This window comes from Ambystoma mexicanum, chromosome 6p, assembly GCF_040938575.1.
Source record: "Ambystoma mexicanum isolate Mex_15411 chromosome 6p, UKY_AmexF1_1, whole genome shotgun sequence".
Taxonomy (NCBI): Eukaryota; Metazoa; Chordata; class Amphibia; order Caudata; family Ambystomatidae; genus Ambystoma; species Ambystoma mexicanum.
The window spans coordinates 1442664200-1442690730 of record NC_090935.1 but is presented as its reverse complement, the minus strand read 5'-3'; the positions used below and the strand labels follow the sequence as shown (position 1 = coordinate 1442690730).

The 26531-nt window shown below is 49.4% G+C and overlaps 1 protein-coding gene across 3 annotated transcripts in view; it reads left to right on the top strand.

Moving 5' to 3' along the window:
• The window catches only part of DCTN6 (dynactin subunit 6), a 428454-nt gene that overhangs the window by 143995 nt on the left and 257928 nt on the right, over nucleotides 1-26531 (top strand). For all 3 annotated transcript variants that reach the window (XM_069626176.1, XM_069626175.1, XM_069626174.1), the window contains one exon: nucleotides 23911-23975. In XM_069626176.1, coding sequence (XP_069482277.1) covers nucleotides 23911-23975 — 65 coding nt within the window. The remainder of the gene's footprint in view (nucleotides 1-23910; nucleotides 23976-26531) is intronic.

Here is a 26531-nt window from a genome sequence, read left to right as displayed (position 1 = left end):
TCGACTCCCTGGCTCCTGCCCTGGCCGATTTCTGCAACCACTCCTTCGCCACCGGAGTCTTCCCATCCCCCCTGAAGCACTCCCTTGTGCACCCTCTTAAGAAACCTTCTGCTGACCCCTCCAGCCCGGCTAACTATCGCCCAATCTCCATCACTCCCTTCGTGGGCAAGCTCCTGGAGAAATTAGCCCATCTCCCATCTTGATCTCCACACCGAATCTGTTGGTTGTCTTCATGACCATCAGTCTGGCTTCAGGGCTGCCAGAAGCACAGAAACGGCTCTCCTGAACATCCGTGAAGACCTGCTCTCCAACCTTGACTCCAACACCCTGTGTGTCCTCATCTTGCTTGATCTCTCTTCTGCCTTTAACACTGTCAACCATGCCATCCTGCTCAACTGTCTCTGTGACAACCTGGGTATCACTGGACAGGCTCTGGTGTGGCTGACTTCTTTCCTCTCCAACCGACCCTCCCAGGTCCAACTTGGGTCCTTCCTCTCTGATATCTTTTATTCTACCTGTGGTGTCCCCCAGGGGTCTAACCTCTCTCCCTGGCTGTTCAACCAATACCTGGCACTCCTTGCCAATCGCATCGCAGCTCTCTGCCCCAACTTTCAGTGCTATGCGGATGATACCCAGCTCATTTTCAGGCTACCCTCGGCCTCCTCCTCTCCTTCCCTCATCTCTGACTGTCTGCTATCCAGGAGTGGTGTGCCGCCAGTGACCTCTGCCTTAATGCCAGTAAGACTGAGATTCTACTCATCTGCACACCCACTCCCTCCTTCCCTGCAGCTCTCTGGCCGGCCTCTCTTCCTGCTCCCAACTGCAAGGCTAAAAACATTGGGGTCATCTTCCACTCCACACTCTCCTTCTTTCCTCACATCTCTGACGTCTCTAAGAAGTCACACTACCAGCTGCACCTCCTCGGAGGTACTTCCTTTCCTCTCCTTCCCCCAGAAGCTCACCGTCTCCAGAACACTGGTTCTCTCTAGGCTGGAATATTGCAACAGTCTCTAGCTTAATCTGCCTGCCTCTACTCTCCACCCTCTGCAATTTATCCAAAACAGGACTGCGAGACCTGTCCTTGGCCTCAATCTCCAGGACTGAAATCTCTGCACTGGCTCCCTCCAGAGCCCTTGTTCTCTCTAGGCTGGATTATTGCAACAGTCTCTAGCTTAATCTGCCTGCCTCTATTCTCCGCCCTCTGCAACTTATCCAAAACAGGACTGCGAGACTTGTCCTTGGCCTCAAGCCCAGGGATCGTATCTCTCCAGTACTGAAATCTCTGCACTGGTTCCCAGTGGCTGCAAGGATTAAGTTCAAAACCCTCTGCATTGTCCACAAGGCCTTCTGGGGCCGCAATACCTTCAACTCTCTCTTCCCAAATACCTTCCCTCTCGGGCTCTTCGTTCATCTGCCTCCAACTCCCTCAGGGTCAGTCGCTTCTCCAAGCAACGAGTTGGCGGTCGAGCTCTCTCTTCCGCAGGGGACTCCCTCTGGAACAGCCTTCTTGCCTCCCTGAAACTTGAGGAGAACCATCTCCGGTTCTGGAAACACCTCAAAACCTTCCTCTTTGCTTCTGCTTTCTCTGCCTCTCTCCCCTGCTGAAATTCCTGGCTGAAACTGCACTGGTTACCTGGCCACCCTTTCTGATCTTGGGGCCAGGCCCCACCTGGGGACTGTTTTCTGTATCCCTACAGTCCCCCTACCAGCACTTATTTCTGCTCTTACTCTGCACTTGCCACCATCTGGCCGCTTTTCTTTATCTTATTTATTCTTCTATCCCATGCACTGCACTTTCCCCTCTCTCTTCCCCCAGGCACTTGCCCTTTCTCCCTACCTATGCACTTGCGCAATCTGAATGACACCTGGTCTTATAGGATCGTTGTCTGTCTTCCCACTGTTTCCCCTCCCTTGCCTCGTTGCGCCTTGAAACACTTATGTATAGGCACGTTATAAATGCCATATTATATCATATCATATAACACTAGCCCGTTAAGATGGAACACCAGAACAACATGTTACAGGTACTTCCGACTCTGCCAACACTTCAATGGGTGCATCATGACACCTACCATCTAACGAAACTAAGTTAAACAATCCTCGAGGCTATATAGTAAAATTCCCAGACATATTATACAGAGACATTTTCATGAGAATTGAACATGCTGAAAACAAATGAGATAAACGTATTTCGTGGGAGTGCAGATTGCAGTAATTGTCGATTTTGTTTATCTACTAAGAAGATTGAAACCATTTAAGCATCTCATGATTTACTGTAATGGTTGGAGAGATGAGAAAAATACCTAACCCCACTAATGAAACATTATAAGACGATGAGGATCGTTGGAAGGCTTTAAGTGGTCAAAAGACATCATGGGTCATAGCTGTGAAAAGAGTGTAGTCCCAGTCTTCTCTCCTGTACTGGCACTGCGCTAGGGTGGCCCAGCAGGGAGCGCAGTATTTTAGCCTCCAAACTAGGAAGCCAGGCCACCACGCTCTCCAACAGTACCTCAGCGCATACAAAATCCCAGGTGTTATAGATTGCTTATACACCTTGATTTTGGCCTCAATGGACCTGCCACCCACTCTGTCAATAATCTTCCTGATTGTAAGCCACTTTTTCCAGGCTTACGAGGATAGCAGCTCATCTAAGTGAGTTAACGTGTTGAAGCCTTTATACTCGTACCCAAGTACTTGTACTCCTTAACCTGTTCCATGCGTAAGCCACCCATTTTCCACACAAAGGACGGGCCCTGTAAGCTTGCCGCCCTATAGTTCTAATCTTGATTTTTGCCACATTAACCTACAGTCAGTTTTCCTCTGCATAAAAATAGTGTGTCAAGGGATCATTAAAGCCCCACTGTTGTGCGGTGAAAAATCACTGCATCAGCATATGTGAGACAGTATATATCCTTGTTACCAAAGCGGGGTGGGTGATTATTCACAGTTTTCGGGCACACCGCAAAATCGGAGACATGGAGTTTGTATAATAGGAGGGCGAGCACACAGCCCTGCTTTAGGCCTCTATTTGTTGGTAAGATATCGGTTAGTTTTCCTTCTTGTGACAGGCATACCTTTACCTGTGTATTACTATGTAACTGCTTAAGGAAATGCAATAAGAAATCGTCTGTTCTCCCCCCAATCCCCCCAATCTTTCTAATTTGTCCGAAGGTTTTGGGCAGAGGACACTATCAAAGGCAGCAGTGCAGGATCTGTGTTTTGATAAGTATCAGAAATTAACAGCAGTACCCAAATAGGGTGCGTTGGTGCGTCGTGCTATGATTTTTCATGAAGCCAGTCTAGTACAAATTTATAAGACTCCTACTTTCCGCCCACGTAGACGGCACCCCAAAAGTAATGTCGAAAGAATCTTGGAGCTGCTGTCCAGCATGGCCAGCAATGTATAGTTTCCAGGAGACTGACTAGGTCCCTTCTTGTGTACCGGAATCGGTATCAATTGTTGCCAAGTACAAGGGAGGGACCCGGTCTCATATGCAAAAACAGAAGTTGCAAAACAACTGCCCAATAACAGGGGTCCCTCTTGTAGATGATGTTACACACTCCATCAGGCCCACTTGATCTAGAGTATTTTGTCTTACCTATTATCTCAACCAGGTCCGCCGCCTTAACCTGCCACCAGACCTCAGTGTTAGCCATGGATTTACATTGTGACACTGTGGCAGTACCATGCTCATCCCAATAGTTCTCTGATATAAGCTGCCCAAAATGATCCGTCAAGTCCACAGATTTCCACCACCCTAGGTCCTGCAGGGTGGACACGAATCATGTGCCAACATTTCCTGGACCCCTATTTTTATTAGCTGATTAACAAACTTCCAGCCTGCACTGGCTTCATTATATCTATAATTTCGCAGCCATTGCTTGTATATTGTTTTGGCTTTACCAATAATTTCCTTTTTTTCCCAATTATTGCAACCTATGGCTCCTCTATGCACAACAGCTTGTAATTCTCTTTTCCTTTTTGCTATTACCAAATCAAAGGGCGAACCAGGCTTGCCCAAGTTACTGCTAATTATATGCCAGGAACTAGGGCGCCCATACAGATTGAGCAAATAATCCAACTCCCAATTCCACAATTTAATTTTTGTTTTTTATTTTAAATTTCTTTTTAAACAGGATTTTATTGATTTTGTGACCAGAATATGAAATGAACCAAAAGGAAAAATGAAAAACACTTAAAGTTCAGGAGAGATCAAAAAAGAAAATAATCATCAGTGCTTGCCTCACCATTATACTATACCATTAAAGCAAGTGTCTACATTGCTGTATGTGTGACAGTTATCAGTCTCCACGTTAAGTCTATCAGAGTAATTCATAGATTTCAGCGCAGAGGCAGCGCACGTGAGCAGTGCAGAGAGGTAGCGTGCGCCAGCCGTGTGCGCTAAACAGCATTCTGGCACACCGCGTATTCATGGAATATCAAAGCCATTTTGAGCGCTGGTGCAGAGAGTTACGCCCGCAAGAACGCCCCTTGCGCAAGGATAAGGCATTGAAATCCCCACTGCAGCGCAAGGATAAGGCATTGAAATCCCCACTGCAGCGCAAAGGGCCGCGCTAACCCTGCACCAGTTCACAGGGCCGGGACACTGCATTTGGGAGGTGCGCGGGTAGTTTCACAAGCGATAGGCCTTGGGCGAGCGGGGTACGTGTATTCTGAGGGGTGCGCGGGGTGTATCACACGCGGTAGGCCTTGTGTGAGCGGGGTATGTGTATTCTGAGGGGTGCGCGGGGAGTATCACACGTGATAGGCCTTGTGCGAGAGGGGTACATATATTTTGGGGGTGCGTGGGGAGTATTACACACGATTTTGCTGGGCGAGCGGGGTACGTGTATTCTGAGGGGTGCACGTGAAGTTTCACATGCGATGGGCCTTGTGCGAGCGGCGTACGTGTATCTTGGGGGTGCCTGGGGAGTATCACACACGATAGGCCTCGTGCGAGCGGGTTACGTGTATTCTGAGGGGTGCACGTGCAGTTTCACACGCGATAGGCCTTGTGCGAGTGGCGTATGTGTATTCTGAGGGGTGCGCAGGGAGTATCACACGCGATAGGCCTTGTGCGAGCGGGGTACGTGTATTCTGAGGGGTGCGCAGGGAGTATCACGTGATAGGCCTTGTGCGAGTGGGGTACGTGTATTTTGGGGGTGCGTGGGGATTATTACACACGATTTCGCTGGGCGAGCAGGGTACGTGTATTCTGAGGGGTGCGCGTGCAGTTTCACACACGATAGGCCTTGTGCGAGTGGCGTACATGTATGTTGGGGGTGCGCGGGGAGTATCGCACGCGATAGGCCTTGGGCGAGCGGTGTATGTGTATCTTGGGGGTGCGCAGGAAGTTTCTGTAACGCTCACCTGATTCTCGCAGAGGCGCCGGTCTTGACTGGGCAACTACCGTATCTCCAAAGGTGATGTGTAGCACCCGGTTGGCTCTTGGGCTGGACCTCTGTGCACTGTATGCCTGACGTGTAGAGTAAGATGTCTGCAGATAGAAAATATGGGGTTAATGAACTGGGGTTATTGGGGTATCCCTATCTCTTTCCTCTTCTCCTCTCCTGTAGACCCCCAAAGGTTAACGCTCTCACCTTAGGTAAGTGAATGCCGAGCTCTCCATCTGCCTCGGGGCAGGGTGCTGTAACCAGTTTCTTCACTGGATAGGTAACGCAGGCCTCTTGACTTCAGAGGACTGCTGTCCGTCGTTTACTGCACGAACGGTAAGTTTCGAGTCATTCAAATGTCTTTAAAGTCTTTAGTAATGATGTCTCTTGTTTTGCAGGGTTCCGGCGATGGCGGATGACGGGCTGAAGTGAGTTGAAGATGGAGCCTGTGTGATGAATAGAAGCGCCTGGAAGCACGTAAGTAAGCGCTTGTTGCCTGCTTCACGATGCGCTCTAACTGTCTTTTTATTTTGCAGGTACGAGTTCGGAGCGGCTGCAGGTTGCCGGAATACCCACTGGATTAGATGTGGAAAGAAGTAATGGCACGTGAGTATTAAAGTTCCCCAATGTCTTTAAACGCACCTTGTTTTGTCTTTCAGATGCGGGATGCAGCGCCGAAGGCCTCTGGAGCGTGCAAAGAGTTGGTAAACTTTTGTCTTTCAGATGCCGGAATGCAGTGTGAAGACCTCCGGAGCGCACGAAGAGTAGGTAAGCCTTTGCCTTTCAGATGCCGGAATGCTAACCTGTTCTTTCTTGTCTTTATAGGTGTTGCTGAAGACTGGATTCAGGATGGTAAGCCTTTGCCTTTCAGATGCCGGAATGCTAACCTGTTCCTTCTTGTCTTTATAGGTGTTGCTGAAGACTGGATTCAGGATGGTAAGCCTTTTTCCTTAGGCCCAGGACCGGATGCAGAAGACACAATGAGCGCTCTGCTGCAGAGGTTGCAGAATAACGCAAAGCAAGATTCATCCACCGGGTGTGGTTTAAATAGCCTCCTGTAGTGCTTTGGTGTCTCCTTCCACAGCCACGCCTAGGTAAGAAAAGAGTTCCTGCTTTCCAGAAGAGTTCCAGTGTTCTGAATCTAGGGAGTGGCTCCAGCCCCACCCAACAGGAAAAGTAGTTCCAAACAGAAGGGGATCAGAGGCTCAACTGGCAGGCAAGTAAGCAGCATGGTCTGCTGCAGGTAAGTCCACCCAAGCATTATGAGCCCGGCGCTTCCAGCGCTGGGACTGGGCATATTTATGAGTCTGGTGCCACTGGCGCCAGGACTGGGTCCAAAAGGTCCCAATTGGGACTGGTTGGCACTCGGAACCTGGGTTATGGATCTGCTTCCAAGGGAGTTGGGAAAACCCTGACCTTTTGGAAGCAGAGATCATGACAGTTTCACATGCGAATTGGCAGTGTGGGTCCCCCCTCCCCAGGCCCTGCAGGCAGCCCACACCACACCACAAGGGACTACCCTGCACCCCAGGCCATGCCCCGCAGGAAGCCCATCCACCTTGGGCATGCCCCGCAGGTAGCCCATCCACCCTGCCCATGCCCCCCAGACAGCCCATATGTCACCATGCACCAGTGAGCACAGACTCATGTCCCGCTGCACCACCACCCGGCAGTGAGGGGCAGCTGCCAGCAGGCCCCGACTCATGTCCCCCCCCACCCCACCTCCCAACACGTCATCATGATCCAGAATCATGGCCCTTATGGCCACCCTAATCCGACCGCACGCCACCCCTGCCCAAAGAACCAACCAAGTATTACATCCACCCCACATTGAAATGCCCATTACATGAAACCACCCAAATGGCATGTATGTACATCAACACATGTCGGTCACGAACACACAATGGGTGTCAGTGAATGTGAAAACCCACATCGTGACATGCATGAAACCAATGAGCGAATACCACACACTGAAGTATGAAACAAAAATGTATTCAACACAAAATGAAGTGAATCAAATGGAAACGCACACTAATGGAAATAAGAAATAAAATGCAGCATGTTCCAAAATGAAAAAAGATGAAATCAGAATCCAAATAAATCCAAATGAAAATGTGTCCAAAGTCTCCGTCCAACAAAGCAAATCCAAAGGGAAAGGAATAAGTAAAATCCATTGCTCCATGGTGAAAAAAATAAAATGAATATAAATCCACTGTTCAACTATATACAAATAACAAATCCAGGGTCCATTAGCCCAACCATTGAAATGAAACCTACAAAAAAACGACCTATTAAAGAACTATCTACAAAAAAGGTGGGGCCTAGTCCAAGCGCCCCAAATGAAAGAAAAACATAAATGAAACCTAACACTAACTAACTATATACAAGGGCGGCGGGCAAGTCCTACGGCTCACTCTGTGATGTTCCGGGCCAGGTCATCATCAAACTCAATGTCCCGGAGGCGGGATTCGCAGTGATGCAGTTATGGCCTGTTCCAACTCCCTGCGAGTTGCCTCAAGGCACTTCGCCTGCCTCAACGCCCTGCGCATGGAGAACTCCGCCCTGACCATGGTGTGCCGTGCCTCTTCCGGCCGCCGTTGCTCCGCATCTATCTGCTGGCCCAACCGCTGCCACACGGAAGACACTCCCATTCCAGGGTCCTCCTGACCACCGGCCGATGCCTGCCCCACTGATGTTGATGGCCCTGAGCCATCATCGCTCCCACCTTGAGTCTGCTGCTGCTGTCCATGTGCCCTGCCCGATGATGCCGGCACATCCTCCATCTGCTGGTCTCCAGTTGGTGGGGTGTCCACCCCTGCTGGACCTCCGACTCCCGACTGTGGCAGGGATGTGATTTCCACCAAGCTGGCTGAGTTGGTCGGACCAGGTCCACAGGGGGCCCTGGTGGAATCTGGGCCGGAAGACGGCAGGGAGAACGACTGGCGCGTAGTCTCCACAGAGGAGGAGAGGGCTGCCAGAGCGCTCGACACATGTATGAACCCTCCGAACATGGCCCCTCCCAACTGTGCCACGTTGGCACGCATCTCTTCGTGATGGCTTGCGTTGTCCCCCCAGGAAGCATGCACGTCATCACGAATGACACGCGTGTGCATCTGGCCTCGTAGACCACAGACACAGTGGATACAAGGATGACTAGACTGCATCAGTGAATCAACACATCGTCACGGACATGTGTCATGCATCCATGGCGTTTAAACGTCACACGCTACTCGGACACACGGACATGTAGACATGTACACCATACATGTCCATGACAGCAGCACCCATCTCTCACACCCCATCCATGTCCAAGAACAGAGACAGGCATGCATTCATGTGTGCATTCCGCATGCTGCTCCCCATGTTGCATTGGAACACATGCACCATCCATGTGGTTCACGCAATCCTGGTCTCACATGCAACACCATGATGTCCCTGCACACACACATCCATACATGGCCTATGTCACACATACAGGCAAGTAGCTGACTACCAGCACACTGCAACATGCCCTGTTTCACACAGCAGTGCATGGCCACTTGCTGCTCGACTCCAGACGGGTCTGCCTCTGAAGGATCTGGATGTGGAGCACTGGGCTAATGCGTTCTAGGACCCTCATCTGGATGTTGGTCAGGCTGACCTGGCACCCCTCTGCATCCTCTGCCTTCAAGAGGCGCCGGGCCTTGCTGAGGGTCCTGGACCTGAAGTCCTCCCAGCGCTTCCGGATGTGTTTGATGTCGCGGGTTGCCCCCCCTCCGCGTTGATGGCAACCACTACGTCCTCCCAGATCCTCTCCCATCCTTCCTTGTCGGCGTGCGATGGTGTGAAGAGGGCATCATAATGCCCCAGAACTTGCTCCACCAGGATACCAACTTCCTTATCGCTGAAGCTGGTAGCCCTCTGCTTCTCTGGCTGTGGATCGCCAGTGGTCTCGGATGGCGTTTGCCCTGACATGGCGACCCCCCCCAAGGCAGGTGTGGGTGGGCAACTGGGGCTGGGCTGTGGAGCGATGGTATACCAGTCGGGAGTCTTCTGTTTCAGCAGGGGTGGTCACAGCAACTGGGCCCCTGCAGATGGCTGACGTGCAGGCACCAAACAGCAGGGCACGTGGACAGCAGGCAGGCAGCAGCAGATGGCAGGTGGGAGCGTGCTCAGGGCTCTGGGGGGCAGGAAAATGGCCTCCTGGGCAGGAGCATGGTCTTCCGTGTGTTGTCGTGTGGCCAGCTTGATATGGAGTGATTTGGCACGTGAAAAAACTGCACGTCCGCATGTAATTCGAGGAAAGGCCCTAAGCGCGTCTGTGACGTGATGCGCACGGGCGTTTCCCTCAATACGGGTGCATGTTGATTGTACACGTGCAAAAACTGCACGTCCGGGGGTGTCCCTGCGTGCAATTGGAGGAAAGGGCCTTAGCGCGTACACGCGTAAGTGATGTTGCCCGTGTGGGATGGCTTCAAAGGTACGTGTAGGACGCCATTTTCTTGTACCTGCTTTTTGTGGAGAGCGAGCGGGTGATTCTTGTACTTCTTGTCGGTTCACACGCGATAACTTCACAACGGTTCCAGTTCGTACTCCCCGTTTACTCAGACAGCGTTTGTTTCTTCTTTTGGCAGGGGTGTTGCCAACGCGCACACGCGCATCTTTTTCAGGTTCTTTTTCCAGGCAGACGCTGAGTCGCGCACGTATTTTCCAACTGTGGTTGCCTCAGTGTGTCACGTACCCGTTCAGAGGTCAATGTAGGCTACGTGTATCACGCGTACGCTTATTTTTGTGTTTCTGGGTGCCACAGCGTAGTGTGGGTTCATTTTTCCACGCACGTGGTCTACCAGGGGTTGCGTGCACGTTAAATATTGTTGTCGGGATGCCTGTGCGTTCCGTGACCAGTCATCTTCCCCCAGGGGTCACAGACAGCCTTGCTAGATCACTAGGGTACAAATTCCATCTAGTACCCTACCACTTTCACCCCAATTGCCCAGGACAATTGTTTACTGCAACTCCCATACGCACAACAACATGAGTTCCATGGTTGGGAGGCGACCAAGCAGTAAGGGAGGCAAAGGTGGCCAAACTCAAAAAGGTGGGTGTGGTAGGGGACGTGGCCAGGATGTGCAGGGGGGCCCAAGAGGCCAGTGTGTGGAGGACCAATCAGGAACACCTATGCCGCCCCCCTGCCCCAATGGTTCGGGGAGATGTAGCTGACACCATCCCAGCTCAGCCCTTGTCAAACCGGCCCATATTGTCAACAGAACCAGCACAGGATGACTCCCAGGCTGACTTTCGTGTCACCAAGTCTAAGCCACGTGTGGCAGTGAAAGTTGCTGTCACCAGGCCACGCGGATCTGGGGCAGCAATGTCATCTGCCCCAAGTAGCCAGGGTGAGGAGGCTGCAGGGGCAGCTGCAGCTCAATCCACCCCAGCTCTGAGTCTCCCAGCCGGGACAGTGTCGGTCCAAGTCCATCACAACGAGGTTGGTCCTGCCAACATCACCCAGCAGCCAATGCCTGCAGTGAGACCTTTGGTCATCGTGCCTTTGGCAACTTCCAGTGCCCAGTCCACCTGCGCTTCAGCCCCTACCAACCAGAGCAGCTCCGCACCACCTCCCAAGAGGAAGAAGGGTGCTCTTGCAGTACAGGCTGGGACCCCAGACACGGCTACCCACTGCGGCACGTCAAGGGAGCTTAGTTTCAATGATGCAGAACTAGATGCACTTGTGGGGTATGTGTCGGCCCATGGCTGTGAAATGGTGGTGACTGCAGGGTGCAAGACTACGACTGCTCAACGTAGGGCCCACTGGCAGACCATCGTGGACCACATTAGTTCCCTTGGATTTGTGAAGCGCACAGCTGATGATTGCTCCAAGCGCTGGAATGACCTGAAACGCAGAGCAAAGAACAAGCTGGCTTCAAATCATGCCTCTACTCTGGTGACTGGCGGTGGGTCTCCACCAGAGGAGGAACAACTCACTGAACATGAGTCTGTCACTGGAACATTCATCACAGAGGATCAGATCCAAGGCTTGGGAGACCTACCAGATCTTGAAGCAATGTCCGGTGAGTGACCATGCATGTGTGTGCAATCCATGTGTATGTTGCTTGGTTGATGTGTTCTGATTGAGTGCTGAGTGAGGCTGTCTAGTCATGACTGCTATGGGTCACCCATGTGGTCCCTCAAAACCATTCCCCGGCCTTGTGTTTCCGTTTCACGGTATCCCTTCTGACCACAGTTCACTTTTTGCACATGATTAATCCACTTGGCCTTCAGCTGTCCTCTTGCCACAACATTGTTCATACTTTTTTCCTCTTCATTCAGCCTGATTGATGAAATGATTAGCATATTTACGAGACATTTTTGTGGCCTACTGTCCCAAATGTGACATACATCTGTCATAGATTACACCACACAATGGCCCACGTTTATTGACTTATTAGGGTAAAGATTTGTACAATCAGGCTGATTGAATAATGTGCACCTACACATGGCCTGCACACTATCATTTTGGGGCCCTGTTTGAATGTTGAACATGACAGTTGTATCCTCTCATGTCGAAGTGACCAACCATTGATGTATCCATGTGCCTGCCATCACTGCATCAGTGAACACTGGCTTTGTTGCAGCGTGTGACACATGCGTGTTTTCTTACTCTTTTTTTATTTCATGATGTCCATCTCACATGGATGGGTGACAGTACTGATTTGCTACCATCTGGGTGTCCTTGTCAAATCTGCCATGGCTATGGTACGTGCCGTCTGTTTGCTGGGGTGTGTCATGTATGTGGATTGTCCATGCCACTCACAGGCTAATGTTTGATGCCAGTGCTATCCAGCATGCAGCACATGTGTTGGTTTTCCATCTTGCAGTCACCAGTGTGTGCTTTTTGCCTCCCCTTCCAACCCTTTGACAGTGCATGCATGCCAGAGTTATTGTCATGTGGGACATGTGTCATTTATGTACTGGATCTCTGCCTCGTCATGCCTGTGTGTGTGCTATGGTGCTCATGCCTGTTTCCATTTATTATCTTTCATGTTTTTGCAGATGATGAGGCACTTGATGCTGTTGAGAGGAGGAGATGGCGCAGACCCAGGTGGACTCGCAGCCACAACCGGGCACCAGTGCAGGACGTGGGGTGGTGGTGGGGGAAAACACATTACTGCTACAGACCATACTGTCCATGGGTGACTCTGGGTAGACCTCCGGAGGCCTCTATGAATCAGGTGCTGAATCGGACATTGAGACATATGTGCCGTTGCAGGTTGTTTCTGTCCAACCCACCTGCACCGGGCGTAGACCCCTCTATGGGGATTTCAGTGTTGGAAAGTCCGCCTGTGGCGGTTATGGATGCAGGGTCACACTCCACAATATTTGCTCCTGTTCCTGGGCCAGCGGATCAAAGGAGGAATGCAGTCCTGCAACCTCAGGCAGTGCCAGCACAGCAAGGTGCACATCACCTTGCCCCAAACAGGTGGTGTGCCTGCCAACGCGGTAGCTGTGCGCCACCAGGCAATGGAGAACTCCATGTACAGTATAGCAGCACAACAGGGGGCATTGTGTGAAATGATGGCTCAGGCAATGTATAGGGTGGCCACTTCCATTCTCCCCCCTGAAAGGCAGATGGAGCTCCAGCAGCAGGCAACAAACTCGATTTGCCACTCACACAGGGAGGACATGTTGGCGCCCGACAGGGACCGACGGGCTGGACTGGAGACTCTGTGCACAGCCATATCTGTAGAGTCACAGGCCCACAGGGAAGCCCTCAGGTTAGAACACAGGTCCCTCAGAGATACTCTGGGTGAACTTGAGGTGCCCTGGAGTATAAGGGCAGAAGAGCAGCTGACACGTACACACTCAGCTGAGCTCCAGGCAACCCTTCAGGCGATCCGGGCATCACGTGAGGCCATGCAGGCAGAAATGCGTGCTACCCATGAGGTGCTGCATGGGGATCTCCGTACCATCATCCTGCCGAACCAAACCTTTCACACCCGCATGCTTGCTGCCATGGAGGAGCATGCCAGGGCTTTGCGTGGTCTGCCTCCCATATCGCGGCCACCTTCTGATGTACCACCATAGGGTGATGACAGCAACGGCAGTTCTCCCACTGTAGCGTAGCTGTGCAGGCCCTGAGCCCATGGAGGTATTTTTGTTTTTTCAACATTCACGCATGTGGGTGTTGGGGTGCACCCTGTACCTCCACCCTCCTGGGTGGCCCCCTCCCTCGGGGTCCACACATGGCCCCTTTTTTCAACAATGTGGTGCTTTGTGTGGCTCCCGTATACACCCACTGTGTATTCCAGCCGGGCACATGCAGACTTGATCTGCCTTTGGGTTAGATATCACACACACACACACACACACACACACACACACCACCCCCCCCCCGTGGGTATTGTTGTAGAAATCTCCACTGCATGGTGGATTTATGTATGGTTCATGTTGTATGCAGTTCATTGATACATTTGCCTTCCGCCTTAGTCAGGTCGTGACACTTGCACTACTTTTATTTTTTATTGTTAAATATTGCCACTGTTTCACCATGTTCTGATGTTTTCCCTTGCTGGTAAGTATTTGTTCATGTGTGTTCATTATTGAGAGCAAATTGTCTGTGGCCTGTTTCCATTTAGGACATGCACTTTGTGACTCTTGTGTCATGTGTTGTGCATTCATTTGGTTGCTTTCACATTGCATGCCATGGTGTGTTGGGTGACATGCCACTATTTTGATGTGGTATTTTGCAAGGGGGTAGTCCTTCGGGGGTAGTCCTTCATGCTGCACGAATTTGTGCCTTGTTGTGACACAGCATTGGGTGTTTTTGAGTAGCTAGGGATGCACACAATGTAGCACTTCCCGGTGAACAATTCAGGCTGGTATGGTTGTGACAGTTGACTGTCCCTTTTGACATCTTCATTGATTGTGAGCTGGTATGTGCCAGGCCTGTGTGCACTCCGCAGGGGTGGGATTTTAGTTGAAGTAATTTGCCACAAGCTGGGTCCGGGCTACCTCACCACATACCCTTTCACCTCTCATGTGCAGCGGCCGTGCATGTGGTTGGGGATGTGGGGGCACCACCATGTCCACTGGCACGCCCCACCGGGTTGCAACGTTGTGCAGGACACATGCTGCCACTATGATCCTGCACACTACTGGGGGTGCATATAGTAGCTGCCCACCAGAGCGGTCAAGGGAGCGAAAGTGTGACTTGAGCACTCCGAATGTGCGCTCCACTATGCCCGGGTTGCAATATGAGCTGTGTTGTATCTTTCCTCGGGTGGTGTGGTGGGGTTCTGAATTGGCGTCGTCATGTAGGTGCTCAGAGGGTAGGCACTGTCCCCTGGGGAGGTGATAATGGTTGTCATTAGTGGGGTTTTCCCATTTCTCAGTTAGTGGCATGCATGCATGTGCAGAGGCATTTATACTCACCAATTAGCCATGTGTCGCCATGCCGGCCAGCTTCCATGTCCTGGTTTATGGGTGACCTTCTGAATTTGAAACTATCATGGCTGGACCCTGGATAGTTGGCATATACTGAGGTGATGATTCCCTTGGCATCACATACAACCTGCATGTTAATGGAATGCCAATGCTTGCGGTTCCGATAGATATGCTCAGTGGCCCTGGGTGGACGTAGAGCCACATGGGTGCAATCAATGGCACCTAGGACTTTGGGGAAGTGTGTCACCCCGTAAAATTGCTGGACAACAGCCTGCCTTTCTGCCGGTTTTCTGGGCATGTATATGCGCCTGTGGACTGAGGGACGTGCAGTCATGATGGCCAACACCTGTTGTAGGCAGCGTGACTGCGTGGCCTGTGACACCCCCCCCACTATGGCACTTGTCAGCTGAAATGAACCAGTAGCCAAGAAGTGTAGTACATTGAGCACCTTTTCCAAGGGGCTCAGTGCTTGCGAGCACAGGGTGGGTGATGTGAGGTCATCCTCCCACTCCCTTACCAGGTCTAGGATTATGTGTGGTGGAAACTTGTACCTCCCATACACCTGGTCATCAGGCATCCCAAAAAGGCTGGTCCTGGGTAAAAAAATGCGGGGCCTGGCTATCCTCCTCCTCCTGCGGTGTCCCACGACCACTGCTGCAAGCAACGGTATATTCATCGTAGCACCTGAGCTTGTTTGTTGTTTGTGCGCACTTTTTTGCTGCACGGTGCCGCTTACGTCTTCTTCCTGCTGGCGTACATGTTTCCGGATTAGCGTGTCTTTTTTGGCGCACGCCTTTCCCCTGTTCGATTCCATGAATACGTGTTATTAGCGCACGTGTGGGCATTGCGAGCATTTACCTCCTGTACTTCCCCCGTAACGCCCACATTTTCACACATTGTTCCCTGTTCCGCCCCGTGTTCCGCCCACTTTTCTTGTGTGCGCTACTCTATGTGCGCTTTCCCTGTGCGCGTAGCGCACGCCGCTTAGTGACGTGTGCGCCCGCGTGTGCCACCCACGGATTTGGCGCACATCCCAGCTTTTACTAGCGCAGCGCATTCCATGAATCGATCAACGGCTGCTTGCGCGGCTTTGCACGCGTGCGCTGCGATTTTCACACTTGCGCTCCCCTTTTCGGCGCACATTTATTCCATGAATTACCGCCTAAATGTCATGGGTTGTTCCCTTGCCCCCCCGGCTCAACTGTGGGGTGTCCTTGCCCTCGTGAAGTCCCAACCCAGGCGCATTTGTCCCTTGTGGCCGTCGTCCCCCCTGGATCCCTGTGGGCCTGCTCAGCAGATGCTGTGGTGGTCACTATCACCACAACTGCTGGTGGGTGAGCCGTAACGGCTCCTCTCTTTCTCGCCCTTTTTGCTTTTCTTTGCTGGGGGAATGCCTCCCTGGGGGCCACATTGGATCTTCTTGGCCTCTCTCCCGTTCTTCCCTCCTCCTGCGGGCTCTTCCCCAGCCAACCCCTGGTGCCAGATTTCCCGCAAGGGAAGCCATGATGGCGCCCACGTCCTTGCCCTGCATCATTGTGATCAGTGCAGATAATTTGCTGGGGTCCATGGCCCTTTCTTGTTTGTGCAGCGCCTTGCGTTAACGGCTCCCTTTCCTATCTCACTAATGATAGCGTTGCCTTTTCTCGTTGATTACGGCACAACCTCTCCCAATGTATGCAACCCCTTTAAGTGTTTCAAACTCTGATTAAGAAATGTGTTAAATATCCACCCCAAAGCCCTACAATACAGTCATGCCGTCCCCACAACCCTGCAATTGACTCCCTAGCCCAGACCCGCCCGTGACACTGCCTTGACCAGTCTACAAGTCCCCTCTTCTTACCCGTGTCTCCCTCCAGAGTCGGTGTGCCAACGAGCAGCAAAAGGTCCCTTCTCCCAACGTGAATGCACCGACCAGACGGACAGCCACGGCAGAAGTCTTAAGAGACGGATCCTCAGACGGAAAAGCACTTCCGATACATGCAGGTCGACAGCGCAGGCCCGAACGGCAAGAACACATCGGTGCAAAATCCTCCCAGGGTAACGCAGAACTGCACTTTTGCACCCCCCCCCCCCTGCCTTAATGGGACATTTTGAGCCACTACGCGCCCCTCCAGGGTCACAGCAACCTACCTAGCCCCCCTGTTGTGGAACCGGTTCCACCTGGCGTCTACTGACTCCAGTCGGCCCACCCGCTCCCATGCCCCCAGGCCACCCAATCCGGCATCCCCGCTAGGGTGGGTATTTGCCTTTCGTAAGAGGTAGTGTCAGGCAGTGTCAGGCAACCTCCAACGTAATATCTGGAATATTACAATATGAGATGGGCTACCACCTGAGTTCTTTTGATATTAGCACCTTCGTAGTAATGAGGCATAGGAGACCTGTAATGGGTCTTTTGAATTCTAAAACGGGTCTTTTTTTTGAAACTATAGTTATAGTCCTAGAAGCCCATCAGCAGAGCAGGAGCTTTGGCTGCACTCCCAGTGATGCAGGAGCAGTACCACCCCCCCCCACCCCCACCCTGCCGAGATGTGAAGGTAAGCTTTAGGCTTATTTTCCAACTGCCCCAAAGCACCTCTAGTGCGCGCTGCACTCTGCTGTGCAAATCGCGTTATTTGCAATAGTGTTCTATGAGAATCCAAGATTTATATGTGCCACGTCGTCGTCAAAGGATCTGACCCATTTGGCCTGAATACCTGCATCCGCCATTGCCAACCACGAGGTTTACCACCTTACAAAATGGCCGCTATGTTTGTTGCCTCCTCTGCCTTGTGAATAGGAGCTGCTGGGTCCATAATCGCCCGGCACATGGAAAAAGGCTCCTGTCCCGGAGGGGTTGTGGGGCTCATATACTCGCACCCTCAGGACTTATCCCAAATTACCACCAAGATGCAGACCATTGGCTAGCGTTGACAGCATATACGCTGATAAATGGGTAAAACGGATGTCTCCTGCACCTATAAGATCTGCGTTATGACTATAGTCAGCATCATTTTACTGCCAGCGCCTCGATTCCATACCAAACTCTTCCTCGCTATCTAGTAATTACCTGCTTGACTGTACCTCAGCTCAATATCACTTGTATGCATGATTGTTGTTTTAATAGATTGTGCCGCCCGCCGGCTATACTGTGCCCTGAGCGCCTAATCTGCGCCCGCTGTAATGAAGCCGACTAGCTGCGAATGCGCACTATTGTACACTGATGCTTAGTTATACATTACAGCACGGTAATCATTTTTTCATGCTATTCCGTTACTTGACCAGTGATATTGACTTACTCTCATTGTACATGTATCCAGACACCTGCTTCCAAAACATACTGTTTTGTAGTGCCAACTATTGATTGTCGCAAATACGGGCTCACCTCCTTATTACATCCACCACTGCTAAGACTCAATGTGGCTCCCACTGCTTCTAGTGACTCACTGCATTTTAAGTTGTACTGTGTCTTATTGTGCTGTGACCCTTACACACGACTTACTGTGACGCCTCGCCATATAATGGTCACTCATTGGTTATTGCTTATCGCACTGAACTGCTCGCCGCTGCCGGCATACCAACTCTGGCCTAGATTTATTTTTAGGACATGCTACCTAATGCACAGCGCCTCGCCTGCTTGCTCCATTAGGATCTTAGGCTTTTTTTCGTGCTTGCTGTTCGCTTCATGTGTCTATTACGCCCACTGTACCAACCTGATTAGCATTATCCTGATGTTACTGCACCTATCCGTGCACAGACCTATTTATGCACCTGTGACACAATTTACCTGCCTTTTTTTGTACTATCTGTGACTCTTCATTACTATGCGGCCATACCAACGCAATCCACTACAATGTTAAGTTTAGGACTTGCCCTGTTTATTGCAATTATTTGATCGTCGCAACCACTCAGTGACTTAATTGCTTAATGCTACCACTGTGTTGCTCTTAATCAAGGGCAAAGAATAGCTAGCATAGCCATGAAAGAACACTACCTAATTCTAACAACCATACTTAGATGTCTGCTTTACTGCGCTGCACCAATATCAGTACTCATCCAATTCCGCCATTCTGCGAGACACAAGCATCCCTTTATCGACCACATGGCGGCCACCGTCCGGCTGACGTTATCACCTAACCTACCACCATCAGCTTCGATACCACCATCTAGCTTTTTATCACCCTGTCTTGACTATGCATTCACGCTGCCCTCCAAGACGAGGCCACTGGGTCCTGACCCCTCACCCAAAGCTCTGCATCCACCGAAAGCCCTTCCTCCCAACAACACAGCAACTTCTACCGTCCACCCAGTTAGCACTAATGACACACCATACCAAGTAAGCATACTAACTGCAACTGCATTGTCTACCCAGCCCTGCTCCACTACCTATTGAAACCATAGTTCTAGATCTACACGTCATCATCACATACTAAACGTACAAGACACCATCATAGAAAGTACTTCAGTCACCCCAGCAGCCTCCCATGCCTCGGAAACCAGCCCGGAATTACCCAACGACCCTCTTAACACCCTACCACCCATAAAGCTGCCCTTATCAATGCCAGATCCCTTCAGGCACATGCGTTAGCTATTGCAGATATCATAACCTCACACGACCTTGACTTTTTCGCAATCACAGAAACCTGATTGCATTCAGCCTCAGGCCCCTCACTTGCCCTTGCCATACCTGATAATTACTCAATTATCCGCAAAGACCGGGATGCCAGCATTTCTAAAAAAGGAGGCTTGGCAGTCATACACAAAACATCAATGGGCTTGAGAAAAATGACTAATCTTCCCATGCCTTCAGCTGAACTCTTATACGTCAAACTATCCACATCTCCTACCGCCACCATTACTTTGCATCTCCTTTATCGCCCACCAGGTCCAATTACCTCATTTGAAAATGCCATTTCACACTTATCATCTAATACCAAGAATAAATCGCAATTCCTCATCCTGGGCGATCTCAGTCTAGGTCTACACGACCCTAAAGATCAAAAAGCCTGCGCCGTGAAGGACACCTTCTCCGAATTAGGGTTTTCCCACCGTATCTCGACTCCCACTCACAATAAAGGCTGAATCCTCGATTTGGATAGCTGACCTTAATTGTAAAATGAAGACCTTCTCTAACACCCCCTGCGCGTGGACCGACCATCATCTCATCCGGTTCAACATTAATGAAACCGTTTCAGCTACCACACAAATGACTCGAGCACCAGCCACGATTACTAGGAACAAACGTAATCTAGCCCTTGACAAACTCATCCCACTACTACAGCCCATCACCAACCCTACCACATCATCTTCAGACCCGACAGTTCTAGTCGGTTTTATACAATCACACCATTCTCAAAGCGATCAATACACTAGCGCCCGTGAAACTACGTAAATCCAAACCACGCACCCACCTCAATACCTGGTACACTGCCCATTTCAAGTCACTTAGGAAAATCAAAAGAACGTCTGAGTCACTATGGAAAAACACGCCCACTGCAGTAAACAAAGCCAATTTTGCCGCAGCCTCCTTTAACTACAAAATAGCCATAATCCAAGCTAAGAAAGACAACTTTAATGACCGTATTTCCAAAGCAGAGTCCAACACTAAGGAACTTTTCAATATACCGAAGGAGCTAGAAATGGCCTGCTCAACCTCCAGACACATGCATTAAAGACACCCAATGGTGTACTAATATACAAAACGCACTCCAAGATAAAATCTTTATGCTACAAAATAAAATAATAATGAAGAAATCCCTCACCTCGAACAGTGACTCCACTTCGAACTCAGTCATCAAGAGTTCACAACCCCAATTTAACTTTTCCCCACTATCTATCAAAGAGGTTGAAACTATCATTCAGAATCTTAAACCTAACTGTCAAGGTGATGCATGTCCTGCCTCCCTCATTCATTATATCTGTTATCAACGCCTCATTCAAATCTAGCACAGTACCTAACAACCTGAAAGATGCATGGGTTCTCCTGCTGCTAAAAAAAACGTCTCTCGACCCAAACAACCCGGCCAACTATAGACCCATTATGACAGTCCCATTTCTTCTACAAATACTTGACTGCGCTGCTTATCTGCAGATACAACAATACTTGGAAACTAACAACCTTCTAGGTCTGAGACAATCCGGCTTCAGACCTAGACATGGAACGGAAACTGCCCTCATCGACCTTAAAACCCAAATCCAGACACTGAAAGACAAAGGCAAACTAGCTTTGCTCCTCTTACTCGACCCATCAGCAGCTTTTGATTTGGTAGACCATGAAATCTTATGCAAACATTTGTCTGCAACTGCAAACTTCTCAGACCAAGCCAATGCGTGGATTAAGTCCTTCCTTAATAACAGATCTAGGAGGGTCTTTGCACAGTCTGCTTCTGCTTCACCAACCCCCGTCACTTGCTGGGTGCCTCAAGGCTCTTGCGTGTCCCCCACTCTCTAGAATGTATTCACCAAGATCCTTTTTTGATGGGCTTGATTATCTGGGTGTCAGCTACACGAACCTATGCTGATGACACACAGATACTCATCCCCATTACCGGCGACTACATTGTAGACAGAGAGACTCTCAATAACATTTACACCATCATACAATCCTGGATGGCGAATCATGGACTCTGTCTTAATGATGACAAGACAGAGCTGCTCCTTCTGAGCTCACCAGCAAACCTGAATAACCTGAATGCTTCATTCTCTTCCTTCAACGATGATGGCAACTTGAAGTCGCCAAGGTGGTGAAAACACTAGGGATTTATATAGATTCAGCATTAACACTAACTAGACAAACTAATGCCTTAGCTTCCTCATCCGCCTACACCTGGAAGCTCATTACAGCTTGCAGACCGTATCTCTCTCCAGCTAACTGCATTACACTATCTAGAGCCCTAGTACTCTCTAAGTTAGATTACTGCAATGCACTTTACCTCGGCACATCTCAACATAACCACAACAAAATGCAGGTCCTGCAAAATGCCATTCGAGCAGCCCTATATATTCCCAAGAATCACCAGACTCTGGCTAAAATGGCTCAAAATCAACCAAAGAATAGCCTACAAAACCCTGTCGCTTACTCACAAGCCCCCATCTACTTGGCCAACACTCTCTCTCGCCACACATCATCAAGACCCATTAGACCCACTATGAGGCACTGTGTCATTATACCTAGATTCAGGCAGAGACAGTCCCGTTCTTAGCGGCCATAAAATGGAATGCTCTCCCCCTCTCCATCAGGGAAGAACTGTCTTATCATACATTTAGGAATAAGACCAAAGCCTGGCTCTACGAGCATGACGGCCATCCGATTGCTTGAACCCTTCCCCCACTCCGATGCTAATGTATATATCCTAATGCGCTCCATTCACTGACCTTTTATTGTATATTTCTTGTATGTATATTGTATATTTCCTGCATATTGTGTATCTTCATAATTGTCTGTATTTTGCAACATGTAAGATAAGCGCCTAGTTGCCCAAGGGCTTGGTGCGCTCTATAAATAAACTAAACTATAAAATGTACTGGAACCGTCTACATACATGAGCCTTTATCCTTAACATGACTAACCCCTCATCCAGGGTCCTGCTCAGCTTACTCCCAACGGGATATCGCGAGGACTCCATGGGATAGGCATTCAGAGCAGCCCCCTTCCTACTGCACTGTCCATTGCCACCAATTTATTCAGAAATGCAGGAGGTAGCCCCTTGGGTGGTGACCCCACTACATAGATGACCTTTAGCAGGCCACCTCTCCTACATCCCAATCCCTCTAACAAGACTAGCTCAGTGAGCACTACTATAATCGTTAGTACTAGGACCAGGCCCAGGACCTCTACCTATCCATTTCTGTGCCTTTAAACCATAACAATAATTGAATAAAGAAAAAAGTACATACATGTGTAAAACTATGTACACATGGCTGCTGCAGACATCAGTGTCTACCACCAATGCAGGGGGTCTCCGGTCCCTTCTGGGGTCTGTCCTGCTCTTAACCCCACAAGGCACAGTACCTTTATGTTCCTGTTCCTGTCCTGGACTAAGGGGCCTGCACATCCATCCTCCCTGCGCTCTTCAGCTGTTTACATCACTGCCCCTGGCTCGAGAGCCAGGGAGTTCGGTCCCCTTCAGAAAGTGCTGCAATGGGACTCGGACCACCCTCCACTGTGTAGTGCTAAGGGTGGGCACACTGCACTCCTATGCTCCAGTTTCTGATGCCTGTCTTTGCTCACCTGACTGCTTGCCCACGCCAGGATGCTCCCCGTGCACAAGGGCCACCGGTGACTCGAGCACAGTCCACCTTGCCGGACCACACCACTGATACGCCCGGGGTTGCAGATCTTCACAGCTTGCCCTGTCTGGCCCTGGGGTGGCCTGGCTTCTCCCTCGGGCTGCCTCGTTTCCCAGGGCCACACAGCTGATGCAAGGCGGGGTCTTCATTTCCAAGCCGCACTTCTGATGCAGCCCCAGAATTTGAACCCACCAGTGTTCCATTCAGACAAGCATGTGCTACCACCTTCACACTGTGCAGATACTGGCCATCGGTGGTGTTACAGGGCTTTTGGTTTGGGCTTCCGTTTGTAGGGCCGTCATTGTGTCCACACAGCCTGTCCTAGTTCCAGTGTGTGGCAATGTGCGTTTAGGGAAGGGTCATATCCATTTGTATATATGAGCTATAGCTGACCAGGGACCCTTCATGATTGGCCTTTCCCTTCTGTCACATACATGGTGAAAAGTCTCAGGACCAGGCACTCTCATAAGCATCAAAATAAAGATTCACTGAGCGGGAGCTAAACTCGCCTCCTGGCTATCGGGAGTCCACATTAATTCCTGATAGCTGTTGGTATCGCGCTAACTAGGATGTTCTAGGCTAAAGCCAGGAGCTAACTAGATCCCTGAAATGTCAGCCCCTCTCCCAGTATTGTGTGTCCATATGAATGTATTTTTATAAAGTGCATACTGAGATCACAATCATCATGAGTTTTCTAACTTAAATGGCCAAGAATTCACAAAAGGTGTTGGTGTTAGTTTTTTTTATATTATTACATTATTGTTGATCGTTGCTGCCGTTTTGCTAGTCTTAATCTATATGTTCTAAAGCTATTTATTTACCTTGCAGTGTGAAGATTGCACCTGGAGCTGTTGTCTGTGTAGAAAGTGAAATCAAGGGAGATGTTACAATAGGTCAGTAAAATGTATTCATTACGCTTTACGTGACGCAATTCGCCTCAAGGAGTAGTTTGTGGTGGCGAGTCTTTCTCCTTGCACCAGCATTTTCTCTGGGATTTTGCATATGCAGGAGGGCAGGGCAGTTTCTAGCCAACTTGGTGCCCTGAGGCAAAACCCTACAATGCACACCCCTGACTGGCACTGGTCACTCCAAAACTACACAGCAAAATCGTCCTCCATATCAATGAATCGTTGCTAAGCAAATTAAGCTGGTTTCATTACATTGTTATTCAAGAACTTCAGAGGAAATCTAATGTGAAAACACAGTAAATGGTTCTTGCCTAAATACAGTTTCAAACTGCCCATACTGGCACACTTTAATGTGACCAGCGTGCCACTTTCTGAGGGCCAACTGACCGCCGGCCGTATTGCAGGCGTTCTGTTCAACCACCATATTTCACAAGGGGTAACACTCGACTAACCATATGAATCATTTTCTGACAGGTTATCATTCCAAGGTGGACAGTCTGGCACACTCCTATTGTACTCTCTCTCAAAAAAAATCTAGCATACAGGAAAAGGGACAAATAGAGTGTTACTGTCTGATTTACATTACATCACCGAGCATTTTGGGAATATAACAATGATCAGGTATTTCTATATTTGATTAAATAAGTGTGTGATAAAAGGGTTGTATGCAGCCCAACAGATAAGTGGTGTATCTGCCACTTCTACTCCTTTTAAAAATAGCAAATACTCCCAAAAAATTAAAATGGGCATTAAACATATTCTCAACCTTGTGCCCCTCCTTTCACCCACACCACTCCATGGATATGTTTGGCCCAATACTACGCATAGTACCACAGGAAGAAAGTATTACAATACCTGCTTCATTGGAAGAAGTAAACCTGTTTCTTTTAATGTGCATGAATAACTTGAGTGCAAATAAATAATCATTCAAAAACATTTCAGTTTTCCAGTTACTAACCTATTTTTACTCTTATAAAATACTCAAATTGGGCTTACATTTGTATTCCCTAAAAAAAGTAAAATACTCCCTCTTCCAATTAATCTGGAGCACTGGTTGTATGTGTGAATCGGTAAATGCATAAGACAAAAGGCTTGTTGCTCACAGCACTCACCCTAACATTAAAATGTTTGTAACCATGCACCATACATGCTCATTAAAACATTTGGATGTGAGGATAAAATGGCTGCAACATCAACCACTCAAATGGGGTATAAGGGCATTTTTGCTTCTTGTTTCTGGGGTAGTTTAGATGAGGTGCTGGGCTCAGCATGCCCAGTCCCCAATACAGAAACATCTTTAGGGAATAAAATCTATAGACCGGAACGGATACCCTACAAGAGACACCCAATAAAGAGGGAGCATGTACAGAAAGGAGTGTAGTACTTAGAAACGTTAGCCTGACCAGTAATAAGTTGAAGTGTTTAATACAAAACCGGCTTCTGATATGTGGTGTAGGGACCACAATTCCCCAGCCAGAACCTCCTCAACGTTGCACATACATTATTTCTGCCAAAAAGAGCATGCCCACGCTTTATCTTACAGAGCTAATATTAGCATCTCTTATTAGTGCTGGCCTGCAGCTAGTGAAAATCATGGTGTGGCAGTGTAGAAAGGGTGTTTGACCTAGTGGATGTACAATTTGAGGCAACTTCTTTCATTACTTAAGTGTGGGGACAGTATGCCACGCTACATACACAAACCATTCCAGTGTGCTATTGTATGGACATGGACAAAATCAGACAAAAACAGTAATATGTGCTGTTACATGGAGAAGCGGCACTTAGGCGCCATGGTGACTTAATTGCTGCACACATATCACTGCATTGATTTGCCATGTACTACGGTCTGCACAGTGACACAATGTACCCCGATTTTCTAATCAAGGTGCCAAGTCACAATGAGGAGCCATCTGGCAGTGGTTGGCATATTAAGAAAATGAAAGTTTCTTTTTTATGCCGAGTGGATGCATTAGTCCATGTCCCAAAGCAGTGGCGTGTCAGACATGAAAATAAAGAACATAGTTTAAAACCGTTTCTGTGTGTCAATTTAATTCTCTTCAAAGAATGTGTAGATTTGGTCAGCTAACTGATGCTTTGTGCTGACCTTCAGAACAAAAATGCCCCATGTTCAGTTCTTATCACTGTTGTGTAAAAACATATTTATTTAATGAGCCATCACTTATAAATTGCCCCCACTTTAAAGGCTCTGTCAACATAAAGCTGGAGAGGGTGGGCAGAGGGTGTGCGTCTCAAGAGCATCTCAGAGGCTGCGTTTGGAATATGCATTCCTTTATTTGAAACCAAGGAATGCTTAACTATTACTGGTGCAAGCTGGGTGGGCCCCTTTCTGTGCCCTCCTACCCCAGAGCTGCTTAAGTTCTGCTCCCGGGGCATCCGCCCCCTCTGCCAGCCCCAAGAAACAGACGTGCAGGTCAGAAAGCTGGGGTTTGGTGCCATCTTTAGACAAGAAGCAAGGTTGTTTAAGGAGTATGGTTTGAGTTGTGCTGGAATTCCCATAATTGCAGCTCTGTGCATTTATGC